This window comes from Rhineura floridana, chromosome 3 (assembly GCF_030035675.1).
Source record: "Rhineura floridana isolate rRhiFlo1 chromosome 3, rRhiFlo1.hap2, whole genome shotgun sequence".
NCBI classification, from domain to species: Eukaryota; Metazoa; Chordata; class Lepidosauria; order Squamata; family Rhineuridae; genus Rhineura; species Rhineura floridana.
This window is the reverse complement of record NC_084482.1, coordinates 75,663,797-75,678,000: the sequence shown is the minus strand read 5'-3', so window position 1 is coordinate 75,678,000 and position 14,204 is coordinate 75,663,797. Positions and strand designations below refer to the sequence as shown.

The 14,204-nt window shown below is 42.2% G+C and overlaps 1 protein-coding gene across 8 annotated transcripts in view; it reads left to right on the top strand.

The window, feature by feature from the left end:
* The window catches only part of EVI5L (ecotropic viral integration site 5 like), a 76,561-nt gene that overhangs the window by 22,558 nt on the left and 39,799 nt on the right, over positions 1-14,204 (top strand). For all 8 annotated transcript variants that reach the window (XR_009761363.1, XM_061616656.1, XM_061616655.1 and 5 more), the window contains exons 2-4: positions 2,916-3,141; positions 8,017-8,206; positions 12,859-13,083. Coding sequence is in view for 7 of the 8 variants with exons in the window: in XM_061616656.1 (XP_061472640.1) it covers positions 2,960-3,141; positions 8,017-8,206; positions 12,859-13,083 (597 nt within the window). In the remaining variant the exon portion in view is untranslated. The remainder of the gene's footprint in view (positions 1-2,915; positions 3,142-8,016; positions 8,207-12,858; positions 13,084-14,204) is intronic.

The following is a 14,204-nucleotide window of genomic DNA, read 5'->3' as shown; positions in this document are numbered from 1 at the left end:
CCCTATAGATAACTCTATAACCTTCTGGATCCTCTTTTGGCATATCTGTCTAAGCATGGGGCAACACGCCTGCGGATTTAGGAAGGAGCACTTGCAGGTAGCTAGCTGTGCTCCAAGTCTTCAGCCTTTCTCCACAACCAGGAGGGCTAGGCACCCAAAGAACAGACTGGCGTTGTCAATACTCTATTTTGTCGATCACGACTTACTGTGACCCTATGAATCAGCGACCTCCAATGGCATCTGTCGTGAACCACCCTGTTCAGATCTTGTAAGTTCAGTTCTGTGGCTTCCTTTATGGAATCAATCCATCTCTTGTTTGGCCTTCCACTTTTTCTACTCCCTTCTGTTTTTCCCAGCATTATTGTCTTTTCTAGTGAATCATGTCTTCTCATGATGTGTCCAAAGTATGATAACCTCAGTTTCATTATTTTAGCTTCTAGTGACAGTTGTGGTTTAATTTGTTCTAACACCCACTTATTCATCTTTTTTGCAGTGCATGGTATGCACAAAGTGCTCCTCCAACACCACATTTCGAATGAGTTGATTTTTCTCTTACCCGCTTTTTTCACTGTCCAACTTTCACATCCATACATAGAGATTGGGAATACCATGGTCTGAATGATCCTGACTTTAGTGTTCAGTGGTACTTTTTTGCATTTGAGGATCTTTTCAAGTTCTCTCATAGCTGCCCTCCCCAGCCTTCTTCTGATTTCTTGACTATTGTCATCCAACATAGTGCTAAATCATGGTCCCATAAGCGCAAGGATTTCTGCTTGCACAACAAGACTTCCCCCTCTTCTCTCCCTGCATGCCTCCTCTGTCCTAGGGGTTACCTCAATCCTCCAGAGCAGATTTCAGGAGGGCATTGGGGGGGGAGAGTCCCATTGTGCAAGCAGAAATCCTTGCGCTGATAGGATAAGTTAGTTGAATACTGCCCGTTATATCTGCTAACCTTCAACTAGCAAGCTCCCAGTGACATAAAATACACAGAAATAAAACAGAATTTTCCAGTTGAAAAACACAACAGGGTTAGTAGGAAAGCAGAATGAAAACACCAGCTTGAAATCAGCCGGTGGTGCATAAGGAGGCCTGGGCAAATCAAGAGGTACGTGGCACTGAAAACATACCAAGATGGATACTGGGGCTCCATTCCATATAGGAATCCCACAGCTGAGAAGTCTGTCTCTCCATTCACCATCTGCCTAACTTTAGAGGATAGGAGAAGATGGAGAAGGACCTCCTAGGATAACTAATGAAATAACTGGCAAGGTTCATATGGTGGTTCTTTGGGCACATTAGTTCCAAATCTTTTAGGACTTTAAAAGTTAGCACCAGCAGTTTAAATCGTACTCAGCAAAGACTTTTGTTTATCTAGACTGATGAGACTGGTTGTGTACACTTCTGGAATAAAGAATAGCTACCACCAAGAGGCAGCTCTTAATAATGTTTTGTTCAGGACCTTAATTGCAGCCACATGCCTCTTTGGGTTTTTACCATGACAACTCTTTAATAAGTGATGGGAGTCTGTACAGGTCTTGAAAGGGTTCAGCAGCATATTATCAGTAGATTTTAAGCCTTGCAATGTATAAATAAAGTGCTAGTCTAGTCCCTGTTTTTCACAGCCAGTGCCACAGTAGGGGATCAGCCAGGCATTGGCTGCTCATTTCCAAAGAACTAGGGAGAGAAGTCTCTGCTTGTGCTATAGGATTAGTGCTATTGACCAGAAGGTAGCCAGATGGGTGTGCTGTTGGAGAGGGGGCCTGATGTAGACTTGATTATTCAGTCATAGCATCGTGGAATGTGTAGTTCTTGACAGAATGGAACAGGCTATCCCAGATAACTTTGCAAATAAAATTTGTTGAGGTGTGTATTCTTACCTACCAGTGACTTGCAGTGGCTTATATTTAGGCAAATTCAAATTCCATAATCAATTCAGTTTTTCAGCCTAATCTACCTGAGTGGATTTTGAAGAAGCTGAGGCTGTATACAGTTACACATTTGTAGCACAAAAATGTAGTCTGTCTCAATACTGAATCATTCATGCTGCTTTCAATCTAGATTGATTGTAGATCCTGCCATACAGGTGGGTGGGTGTGGTTACTTGATATGTGTTTGAAAACCCTCCCCTTGTGATCTTGGTATACACCCATCCACAACATCATATGGCAAGTGTGGATATGCATGCACACCCATTGCTGGAGCCGCCTATATCTATTTTCAAATGGACACACTGTGGAGTAACACAGAATCAATCTACAACAAGCTTTTATTTTCAGAATGAAGTGAGTTTGTCTAAAAGTGCTTTTCAGAGGCATAAAATGTGCAATAGGCCTGGTTCAGGTGTGAGGAATCTTTGGCCCTTCACATATTGTTGAACTATAACTCCCATCATCAACCCTGACCATTGGCTATGCTGGCTGGGTTTGATGGGAATTGTAGTTAAGTAACAAAGGTTCTCCATTCTTGGTCTAGATTGTGTGTGAACTTGGAAAAAAACAAGAGCTCAGTCTCCATTGATTCTTGAATAAATGTCATATGTACACAGCCTTAAAATTGCTCCTTTGAGTTCTGTTCAGTGCACGGGTGTTTAAAAAAAAATAAAAGACCCGATGTCAGGGGTGGGGTTAAAAACATGGCCCTGCTCCTGTCTTTACTGGAATATGTCTTACACACAAGTAACACTGTTAATTGGACTACAATACAATGCAAATATTAAAAGATCTTTATTTTAGAATAATGCCCTGTTTGATCTCTAGCAACATCCAGCCAGAAGCCTCTGAACAGCATTGAATTAGATGGACCTCCTTGTCTGATCCATCAAGGCAGTTCTTTATATTGACATCAATTAGGGGGTAGAAGCAAAAAGTGAAATAAAATATGAGTTTTGCTTTGAGAAATGTTTTGCCTCCTTTCAGGTGATACTTTGACCTTCCTGAAACTGTTCCTGAATACTTTTTGAATGGACATCCCTGCAACTCTCAAACTGCCTGAGATGGCAAGTCCGGCGATCAGCCCTGACTCTTCTTCCCATGAAGCACTGTCCTCTGTCAACTCCATGCCTGCCTGCTCCCCCACTTCTGATTCTGAGAATCTGAGCCCAGATGAGTTGGAGCTATTGGCAAAGCTTGAAGAACAAAACAGGCAAGATGCTCTGAGTTCCAGTTCTGCTCTATTGCTGATCCAGGCCAATCAGTAATAATGGCTATAGGCCAGAATTAATGCCACTTTGCTATATTAATATTAAGGTTCCTATCATGAAAAAATGGCATTATTAATCCAGATTCTGAGATAAGCTTGCATCGTAGGAAGTATTTTAATCACAGATGGTATAAACCTTGAAGTCTACCTGATCTGCTGTAGTACTATCCTACCTGTATCAGATGGGTGAAATGGACTTAACTAGGATATAGTATGCGTACCCATCAGGGTTTATTTTTAAAAGTTAAAAGACCCTTGCCCTTCCTGGCTTATAAAAAGTGCCAGAGAGGGACTGACTGAGTGGGTGAGGGGAGTGGTTAATGCCTCCTTACACCAAGGCAGAGCTCCAGGTTGCCTAAAGGAGGCAGTTGTAAGGCCTTTGTTAAAAAAGCCCTCCCTGGGCCCCTCCATAATGGATAATTACCGGCCAGTGTCCAATATTCCATTTTTGGGTAAGGTAATAGAACGTGTGGTGGCCTCCCAGCTCCAGGGATTCTTGGATGAAACAGATTATCTGGATCCATTTCAATCTGGTTTCAGGCCTGGTTATGGGATGGAGATGGCTTTGGTCGCCTTGGTGGACGACCTACGTAGAGAACTGGACAGGGGGAGTGTATCCCTGTTGGTTCTGCTGGACCTCTCAGCGGCTTTTGATACCATCAACCATGGTATTCTTCTGGGCCGCCTTGCTGGGATGGGACTTAGGGGCAGTGTTTTGCAGTGGCTCCATTCCTTCCTGGAGGAACGAACCCAGAAAGTGGTGCTGGGGGATTCCTGTTCGACCCCTTGGCCATTGACCTGTGGGATCCCTCAGGGCTCAGTTTTATCCCCTGTGCTATTTAACATCTACATGAAACCGCTGGGAGAGGTTGTCCGGGGTTTTTGGTGTTCGGTGCCATCAGTATGCTGATGACACCCAACTCTATGTCTCCTTTCCACCTAATTCCAAGGAAGCTGTCTCGGTTTTAAACCAGTGTCTGGCGTCAGTGGTGGACTGGATGAGGGTGAACAAATTGAAGCTTAATCCAGACAAGACAGAGGTGCTCCTGGTCAGTCGTAAGGCAAATCAGGGAATAGGGATACAGCCTGTGCTGGATGGGGTTACACTCCCCCTGAAGACACAGATTCGCAGTTTGGGTGTGCTCCTGGACTCAGTGTTAAATTTGGAGTCCCAGGTTTCTGCAGTGGCCAGGAGGGCTTTTGCACAATTAAGATTAGTGCGCCAACTGTGCCCGTTCCTTGAGCTGTCTGATCTGGCCACGGTGACACATGCCTTAGTTACATCCCGTTTAGATTATTCTAACGTGCTCTACGTGGGGCTGCCTCTGAAGACTGTTCGGAAACTTCAGTTGGTACAACGTGCTGCAGCCAGAATGCTAACTGGGGCAGGTTACAGGGACCATACAACTCCCCTGTTAAGAAAGCTCCACTGGTTGCCAGTCTGTTTCCGAACACAATTCAAAGTGCTGGTGATGACCTATAAAGCCCTATATGGCTTAGGTCCAGGCTATCTATCAGACCGTATCTCCCTGTATGAGCCTGCCCGGGCCCTGAGATCCTCAGGAGAGGCCCTTCTCTCAATACCCACACCCTCTCAAGTACAACTGGTGGGGACGCGTGAGAGGGCCTTCTCGGTGGCTGCCCCTAGGCTTTGGAATTCCCTTCCTAGGGAGGTAAGAATGACCCCCTCTTTGCAGTCCTTCCGCCGACAAGCAAAGTCCTTCCTATTCCAACAAGCCTTTGGAATTGAAGGCTAAGGATAGGGCGTGAAGGGTGCTGCATTGCTAATGTCTACTATATCATTTTTAAACTAGTTTGAACTCTTTTAGCTATATGTATGTATGGTTTTAATATTGGAAATAGTTTAATCTTATTTTAATGTAGACTTTGTATGTTTTTAATTATTTGTATTTTTTATCTGGAAGCCGCCATGAGTTCCAGTTTTGGAAAAATGGCAGGGTATAAATAAAGATAATAATAATAATAATAATAATAATCAATGTGAGCACTAAAGCTGAGAAGTTAATCCTGTTAGTTGGGATGCTGAACAAAGGTATATGATTTTAATGTTTTCTGGAGCATGTTGTGCAAATACAGACATCTCGGTACCGTGAAATGGGAGAGATTTAGTCCTTGACAAAACCAGCTGTCACCCCTTTCCTTTCATCTGCTCTGACAGTGCCACTACACAACCTAATAACATGAAGGAATGGCACATCATCACATCCTGTCACTCCCAGGGCCATTTGTGGCCATGTTTTCAATGAGCATGGCAGCTGCCATGGTTACTAGCTTCTCCAAGCAGACCACTTTGTAGAGCCTCCTTGAGTGGTACAGATTCAGAGGAGGAACACACACATCTGTTTGTGAGGTGTAGATCAGGTGAATCTGCCTTAGGTGGTAATGCGGACCACCTAAATTCTTTCAACATTCCTATTTCGACCATATGGAAGAATCCGTTTGTGCACACATGAATGAATACTAATTGGATATTAAAGCTAAGATGATGGAGAGGCCATTAGGGCAGCCTTTTAGTCTTCCTGTATTTCCCACCCTTGCTGGACTTTGGAATGGAATGGACTGCCTTCAAGTCGATCCCGACTGATGGCGACCCTATGGATAGGGTTTTCATGGTAAGCGGTATTCAGAAGGGGTTACTATTGCCTTCCTCTGAGGCTGAGAGGCAGTGACTGGCCCAAGGTCACCCAGTGAGCTTCATGGCTGTGTGGGGAATCGAACCCTGGTCTCCAAGGTCGTAGTCCAGCACCTTAACCAGAGCCTCTCTAAAAGTCAAAAGATGTGGGATAACTTACTGTGATGCTAGAATTAACAGATTCCATTGTTGCTCCATTTGAATGTTGCTCCATTTGAATGGCTGTTCCTCTTTCCAGAAAAGTAAATATTCTCCCTTGTAGTAATCGGTGCTTTGGGTGCATGTTAGAGCATGAAAGTTAAAGAAGTGTGTTAGGAGTAGTGATGGCTGGTCAGCCAAATATATAATCTGTGGTTAGAACCCACTCTTGCAGAACTGCAAACATTGATTTGTCTTTATATTTCATTGTCCAGACATCATAGTCTAGGTGAAGTTCCATCTTTTTTAGAGGCAGAAATTCTTGCCAAAGTAGGTAATATCCAAGAAGTAGATGTAAGATGGAGTAGGCAGGTAATGAGAGTCCTATTTTTGGATCTGCCTTTCCCTTTTTTTGATAAGCTGAATTGGCAGCTGCTCAGATCATGTAAACAACCACAGAATTGCTGCTTTCATTAGCTCTAGGTTAGCTTCCTTCTGCTGATGTCCTGTTTGATTTCCAAATAGCCTGTGATGGCATCATAACATCAAATGATTATTACAGCCAAAGAACCTGTAATGCTAACACCAAATGTTGAGTAGAATAGGCAATGATTTCTCGGTAAATGGTGTTGGGCTGTTTCTTTGAAGTACTTGTCTCATTGATCTAGATGTAACTCTAGATCTTTTATGAACGAGTTAAAAAGCACAGGTCCCAATACCAATCTTTGGGGGACTCCACTACAGCGCTCCATTGGGAGAACTGTCCATGTATTCCTACTATCTTCTTCCTGCTACTTCACAATTCCTGATCCACAAGAGGATCTCTTTTTCCATGACTGCTAAGTTTGCTCAGGAGTCTTTGGTGAAGTACCTTATCAAAAGCTTTTAAAAAGCCTAAGTATGCTTTGTCCACTGTATCACCTCTATCTGTATGCTTGTTGACACTCTTGAAGAATTCTAATAGGTTAGTGAGACAGGACTTTCTTTTGCAGAAGCCATGCTGGCTCTACTTCAGCAAAGCTTGTTCTTCTATATGCTTGGTTAACTTGTCTTTAATAAAGCTTTCTACGAGTTTTCCCAGGACAGACGTTAAGCTAACTGGCCTGTAATTTCCAGGATCTCCCCTTGATCCCTTTTTAAAGGTTGGTTTTACATTGGCCACTTTCTAGTCCTCAGGTATGGAAGCAGATTTGAGGGACAAGTTACTTATTTTTGTTAGAAGATTAGCAATTTCAAATTTGAGTTCTTAGAGAACTCACGGGTGAATGCCAGCTGGACCTGGTGATTTGTCAGTTTTTATTTTGTCTGTTAAGCCTAGAACTTCATCTCTTGTCATCACTGTTTGCCTCAGTTCCTCAGACTGCCTTTCTGCAGATATTAGTTCAGGAATCTGCCCTATATCCTTTACTGTGAAGACAGACCCAAAAAATTTATTTTCTACTAGGAGATTGCATTGAAAATGATTTGTGAAAGTTACAGAAATCAGTTTGTCTTAATTCTTTAGTCTTGTGGTTGAATACAAATCATACTCTTATTCTGAAGAAAGGGTTTAAAATAGAAATTGGGTGAAACGAAGATGCACAATAGACATGGAGAGGTTTTCTTAGCATTCTTGACTTACTGCCTAAGTTTTTAACAGTTAAAGTAGGCTCTGATGAGGAATGTGCTGTCTTCTCTCTCCCCTCCCCCTCCAGTAATACAGAAGCATTACAGCTTTTGTAACCAAACAACTTTTGCTGCTGTTTCATATGCTACGTTTGGTAGCTGTCTTTTCTGTGGAGGTGCTTTGTATACTGGCATGTCAAAAAGATTGTGTACAAAAGGACTTTGACGTCATTTGAATTGGTAGCTCTGTGCATACATCTTTGCATGTGTGAAAGTGACCCCTCAACTGATGTAATTTTTTTGGGGGGGTCTACTTCTGTGGTTAACTCCATTGGACGTCAGCACACCTACATAGTTCTGTAAGTCTAACTTGGCTGTGGGGGCTGGCAGGGATGCGACTAATTGTGGATGTCATTTTCCAGGCTTCTGGAAGCAGATTCCAAATCTTTGCGCTCCATGAATGGCTCTCGAAGGAACAGTGGATCCTCTTTGGTCTCAAGCTCTTCTGCCTCATCCAATTTGAGCCATCTTGAAGAGGATACTTGGATCCTGTGGGGTAGGATTGTAAATGAATGGGAAGAATGGCGGAAAAAGAAAGAAAAATTGCTCAGGGTGAGGAAATCTGCTCTGGTGATGTGTATACCCATGAAGATGCAGAAATACTCTTACAAGTATGCTTGACTAAACTATGTCATTGTTTTCCTGGCTGTGCATCTGGAATCACAGTTGTGGGCTAGGCATGGTATTTAATGATGTGTTTGTGGTGATTTGGAGGTAGCAAAATTGATCAGGGACAAAGTATTGGAGGGAAATAAATTATTATTTATATACTGCCACCCGTGTGTGTGTTATGTGTCTTCAAGTAGATTATGACTTATGGCAACCCTATGAATCAATGACCTCTAGTAGCATCTGCTGTAAACCATCCTGTTCAGATCTTGCAAGTTCAGGACTGTGGCTTCCTTTATGTAATCAATCCATCTCTTGTTTGGCCTTCCTCTTTTTCTACTCCCTTCTGTTTTCCCCAGCATTATTGTCTTTTCTAGTGAATCAGGTCTTCTCATTACATGTCCAAGGTATGATAACCTCAGTTTCATCTTTTTAGCTTCTAGTGATAGTTCTAGTTTAATTTGTTCTAACACCCAGTTATTTGTCTTTTTTGCAGTCCATGGTATGCGCAAAGCTCTCCTGCAACACCACATTTCGAATAAGTTGATTTTTCTCTTACCCTCCTTTTTTCACTGTCCAACTTTCACATCCGTACGTAGAGATCGGGAATGATTTCTGATTTGGTGTTCGATGATGCATCTTTGTATTTGAGGACCTTTTCTAGTTCTCTCATAGCTGCCCTTCCCAGTCCTAGCCTTCTTCTGATTTCTTGACTATTGTCTAAATTTTGGTTAATGACTGCACCAAGGTATTGATAATCCTTGACAAAATCAATGTCCTCATTATCAACTTTGAAGTTACATAAATCTTCTGTTGTCATTACTTTAGTCTTCTTGACATTCACCTGTAGTCCTGCTTTTGTGCTTTCCTCTTTAACTTTTATCAGCATTTGTTTCAGATCATTACTGGTTTCTGCTAGTAGTATGGTATCGCCTGCATCTTAAATTATTGATATTTCTCCTTCCAATTTTCACACCTCCTTCATCTTGGTCCAATCCCGCTTTCCATATGATATGTTCTGCATATAGGTTAAACAAAAAGGGTGATAAAATACACCCCTGTCTCACACCCTTTGGAACCAGTCAGTTTCTCCATATTCTGTCCTTAGAGTACCCTCTTGTCCAGAATATAGGCTGCACATCAGAACAATCGGATGCTGTGGCACCCCATTTCTTTTAAAGCATTCCATAGTTTTTTGGAGCTACACAAACAAAGGCTTTGCTGTAGCTTATAAAGCATAAGGTGATTTTCTTCTAAAATACCTTGGTCCATTCCATTATCCAACTTATGTTTGCAATATGGTCTCTGGTGCCTTGTCCCTTTCTACATCCATCTTGGAGATGTGGCATTTCTCGCCCCATATATAATAAGAGCCTTTGTTGTAGAATCTTGAGCATTACTTTACATGCTTGGGATATTAAGGCAATAGTTCGATAATTACTGCATCCTCTAGGATCTCCTTTCTTTGGAATTGGGATGTATATTGAACGCGTCCAGTCTATGGGTGATTGTTTAGTTTTCAATATTTGTTGACAATTTTTTGTCAAAATTAGGGCAGATGCCATCTCAATAACTTGTAGCAACTCTATTGGTATGACATCTGTTCCTGGTGATTTGTTTCTTCCAAGTACTTTAAGTGCAGCTTTCACCCCACATTCTAGAATTTCTGGTTCTTCATCATACGGTTCCTCCGTGAATGAATCTGTCATCCTTGCATCCCTTTTATATTTATTTTATTTATTTTATTAAGCTTATATACCGCCCGACTAGCAAACAGCTCTCTGGGCGGTGAACATAAAAACATATACAATAATAAAATTACAGGATCTAATACAACAAGTATATAAAAGTACACCATCTAAAATAAAATTACAACATTTACTCAAATTAACTTAGATTAAAATGCCTCACAGAAGAGAAAGGTTTTAACCTGGCGCCGAAAGGATAATAGTGTCGGCGCCAGGTGTACCTCCTCGGGGATACTATTCCACAATTCGGGGGCCACCACTGAGAAGGCCCTAGATCTTGTTACTACCCTCCGGGCCTCCCTATGGGTCGGGACCCAGAGGAGGGCCTTCGTAGTAGACCGTTGTGTACGAGCCGGTTCGTATCGGGAGAGGCGTTCCAGCAGATATTGTGGTCCCGCGCCGTATAAGGCTTTATAGGTTAGTACCAACACTTTGAATCTGGCCCGGAAGCATATTGGAAGCCAGTGCAGGCAAGCCAGAACAGGTGTTATATGCTCAAACCGCTTGGTTCTTGTTAGCAGTCTGGCCGCCGCATTTTGCACTAGCTGTAGCTTCCGAACCGTCTTCAGAGGTAGCCCTACGTAGAGCGCGTTGCAGTAGTCCAAACGTGAGGTTACCAGAGCATGTACCACTGATGTAAGGTCCTCCTTACTCAGATAGGGACGTAGCTGGGCTACCAACCGAAGTTGGTAGAACGCATTCCGTGCCACCGAGGCTACATGAGCCTCGAGTGATAGGGAAGAGTCTAAAACAACTCCCAGACTACGAACCTGCTCCTTTAGGGGGAGTGTAACCCCGTCCAGGACAGGGTATGTATCCACTGTCTGACCAGAGAAACCATCCACCAGCAGCATCTCAGTCTTATCAGGATTGAGTCTCAGCTTGTTCGTTCTCATCCAGTCCATTGTCGCGTCCAGGCAACGGTTCAGCACATCGACCGCCTCACCTGAAGAAGATGAAAAGGAGAAGTAGAGCTGCGTGTCATCAGCGTACTGATGACAACGCACTCCAAAACTCCGGATGACCGCATCCAACGGCTTCATATAGATGTTAAAAAGCATGGGAGACAGAACCGAACCCTGCGGGACCCCATATTGGAGAACCCACGGTGTCGAGCAATGTTCCCCAAGTATTATCTTCTGGAGATGGCACGCCAAGTAGGAGCGGAACCACTGCCAAGCAGTGCCTCCAACACCCAACTCCGCAAGCCTCTCCAGAAGGATACCATGGTCAATGGTATCAAAAGCCGCTGAGAGCAAGGAGAATCAACAGAGTTACACTCCCTCTGTCTCTCTCCTGACATAGGTCATCAAACAGGGCGACCAAGGCCGTCTCAGTGCCAAAACCGGGTCTGAAACCCGACTGAAATGGATCTAGATAATAATTCTTCAGTGTATTGCTTCCATCTGTTGATTATTCAATATTCCTACTGTTGGTTTGAATTTCCCTTTAATTTCTGTAATCTTTTGGAATAGGGCTCCTGTTCTACCTTTTTTATTATCCTCTGCTACTGCTGTACAATAATTATTGTTGTAGTAGTCTTTGTCCCTACGTATTAGTTGCTGTATTATTGCATTTAGGGTTGTGACCGTGTTTCTGTCTCCTTTTGCTTTTATCTTGAACCATTTTAAGAGTTTCATCAGTCATCCACTGAGGTCTTTCTCTCCTTTTAACTAGAGGTATTGTCTTTTTGCATTCTTCCCTGATAATGTCTCTGACTTCACTCCATAGTTCTTCTGGTTCTCTATCAGCTAGGTTTAAAGCCTCAAATCTGTTCCTTATTTGATCTTTATATTCTTTTGGGATGTTATTTAAATTGTATTTTGGCATTGTGATTGCTTTGTTCTTTAGCTTTACTCGGATTTTCGATATGACCAGTTCATGATCTGTACTGCTTTCTGCACCTGGTCTTGTTTTCGCAGAAAGTATGGAACTTCTCCATCTTCTGCTTCCAATAATATAATCAATTTGATTCCTATATTGACCATTTGGTGATGTCCACATGTACATTAGTCTTTTTGGTTGCTCAAAAACTGTGTTTGTAAGAAACAAGTTATTGGCTTCACAGAATTCAATAAGTTTCTCTCCTGCTTGATTTCTATCTCCTAAGCCCCATTTCTCCATAATTTCTAGTTCTTCTCTGTTCCCTACTTTTGCAATCCATTCCTCCATGATTATCAAAGCATCCAGTTTTGGTGTGTGATCAATTTCTTCCTGTACTTCTGCGTAAAATAAAAAATACATGAAAAACTATTGTTCATAGTTACAGACAGAGGGTTGTATTCAATGTAGCACTAAGGTGAATATTCTGTCAGTGCAAGCATTTCTCCTTGCACAACAGATCATTCTCCCCCTCTGCTTTCCCCCCTGCACGCCCCCTAAATTTGTTCTGGGGATTCCCCCAACCCTCTGGATCAGAGCTTGGGGATGTTGTGGGGCAAATGCAGGGGGGGCAGAGAGGGGAAGCCCTGTTGTGCTAGCAGTAATATTTGCATGGGGGCAACTATTTAGTTGAATACCACCCAGAGAACTAGATGGAAAATAGAAATTCTCTACCAATAGCTTTTGGCTACAGTATCGAAAGCTTAAACTTTTTATTCAAATCTTGCAAAAGAAATCACACATTCACAGACACTCTGTCTCCTAAACTGACTTTTCCATATGCTGTGATCATGATAATAGAACTAACGGGATTGTGTCCAGTGTGCATCCTAGCTTATGCCAAAGGTTTAAAATCTGCAGTCTCCTTATGGTATATAAAGTGAAGCCGTAGAAAGACTTGGACTGTGGAATTCTATCCCACATAAGTGTCACTTGGCATTTTCTCATACTTTGTTTTTTCCTCAGGAGCTTATAAGAAAAGGAATCCCCCACCACTTCCGAGCCATTGTTTGGCAGCTTCTGTGCAGTGCTACAGACATGCCAGTGAAGAACCAGTATTCAGAGTTGTTAAAGATGTCTTCTCCTTGTGAAAAGCTGATCAGGAGGGATATTGCTAGGACGTACCCAGAGCATGAGTTTTTCAAGGGACAGGACAGTCTGGGCCAAGAGGTCCTCTTCAATGTTATGAAGGCAAGTAGGAATCTCCCTAATGAACTTGCTTTAGAAATAAGCATCCAGTGCTTGATCTTCCATATGTCTCATCCTTTCCATATGTATGCAAACACGACTGTTTCATGAATTTAACTTAACCTGCACATCAGGGAATTTTTCTAATTGCTCAGAAGTAGTATCTCTCTTCCTATAGTTTATTCACTCTGCCTTGCTTGCTTATAAAGCAAAGTAGCTAACTGCCAGATTGGTAGTTAGCCTGGCAGATGGGACTAAAATAGCTTTGCTTGCCAGCATTATTGGGGATTGAATAGGTAAACTGCAAAGTGGCCTGTTCTAATGCATACCTTTATCCTTTTAAACTTGTCATATATGAAGGAAATCAAATATAGAAATAGGCTTAGGCTGCAATCTCACCCCACTTGCCTGAGAGTAAGCCCCATTGAATTCAGTACAGCTTACTTCTGAGTTGACATGGTTAGGATTGCACTGTTAAAAAGTGGAGCGATGTACAGTAAGTAAAAATGAAGCAGATTGTAACGTTTCTCCCTGTCTCAGCTACCTGGTCTATATGGTGGCTCTCTCGTATTATATATAGACTTGGGGTCTATATATAAAGTAGGAATGGGGGAGAAAATAGTTCCATTCCCATTTTAATGCAAGCCTACCTAATTTTCACTCCTTGAACTGATTAGTGAACTGAAACACAGCTACCCTTCAAAATTGTCACCTTTCTGAATTTTGTAATGCAGTTCTCCAACCAAAACATAAGCACAAAAATGCATATATTATTGCAAGTGTACAAAAGACATTATATTATGGGAAATTCCTCACAAATGTATATTAGGTAAAATTATATTAAAAATGCATGGAATGCCCTCCCAGATGAGATACGCCTGGCGCCTTCTCTGTCATCTTTTCGGCACCAGGTAAAAACCCACCTCTACACCCAGGCATTTTAAAGTATTTAAGCTTTTAATCTTATTTTTTTTAGTTTTCTTTCACTTTGTTTATATAATGTTTATATTGTCTGCGCAATACACACTTGCTGTATTTTAAATATTGTGGTTTTATCATGTTGTACACCGCCCTGGGAGCTGCTAGCTATAGGGCGGTTTAGAAATGCAACTAAATAAATAAAA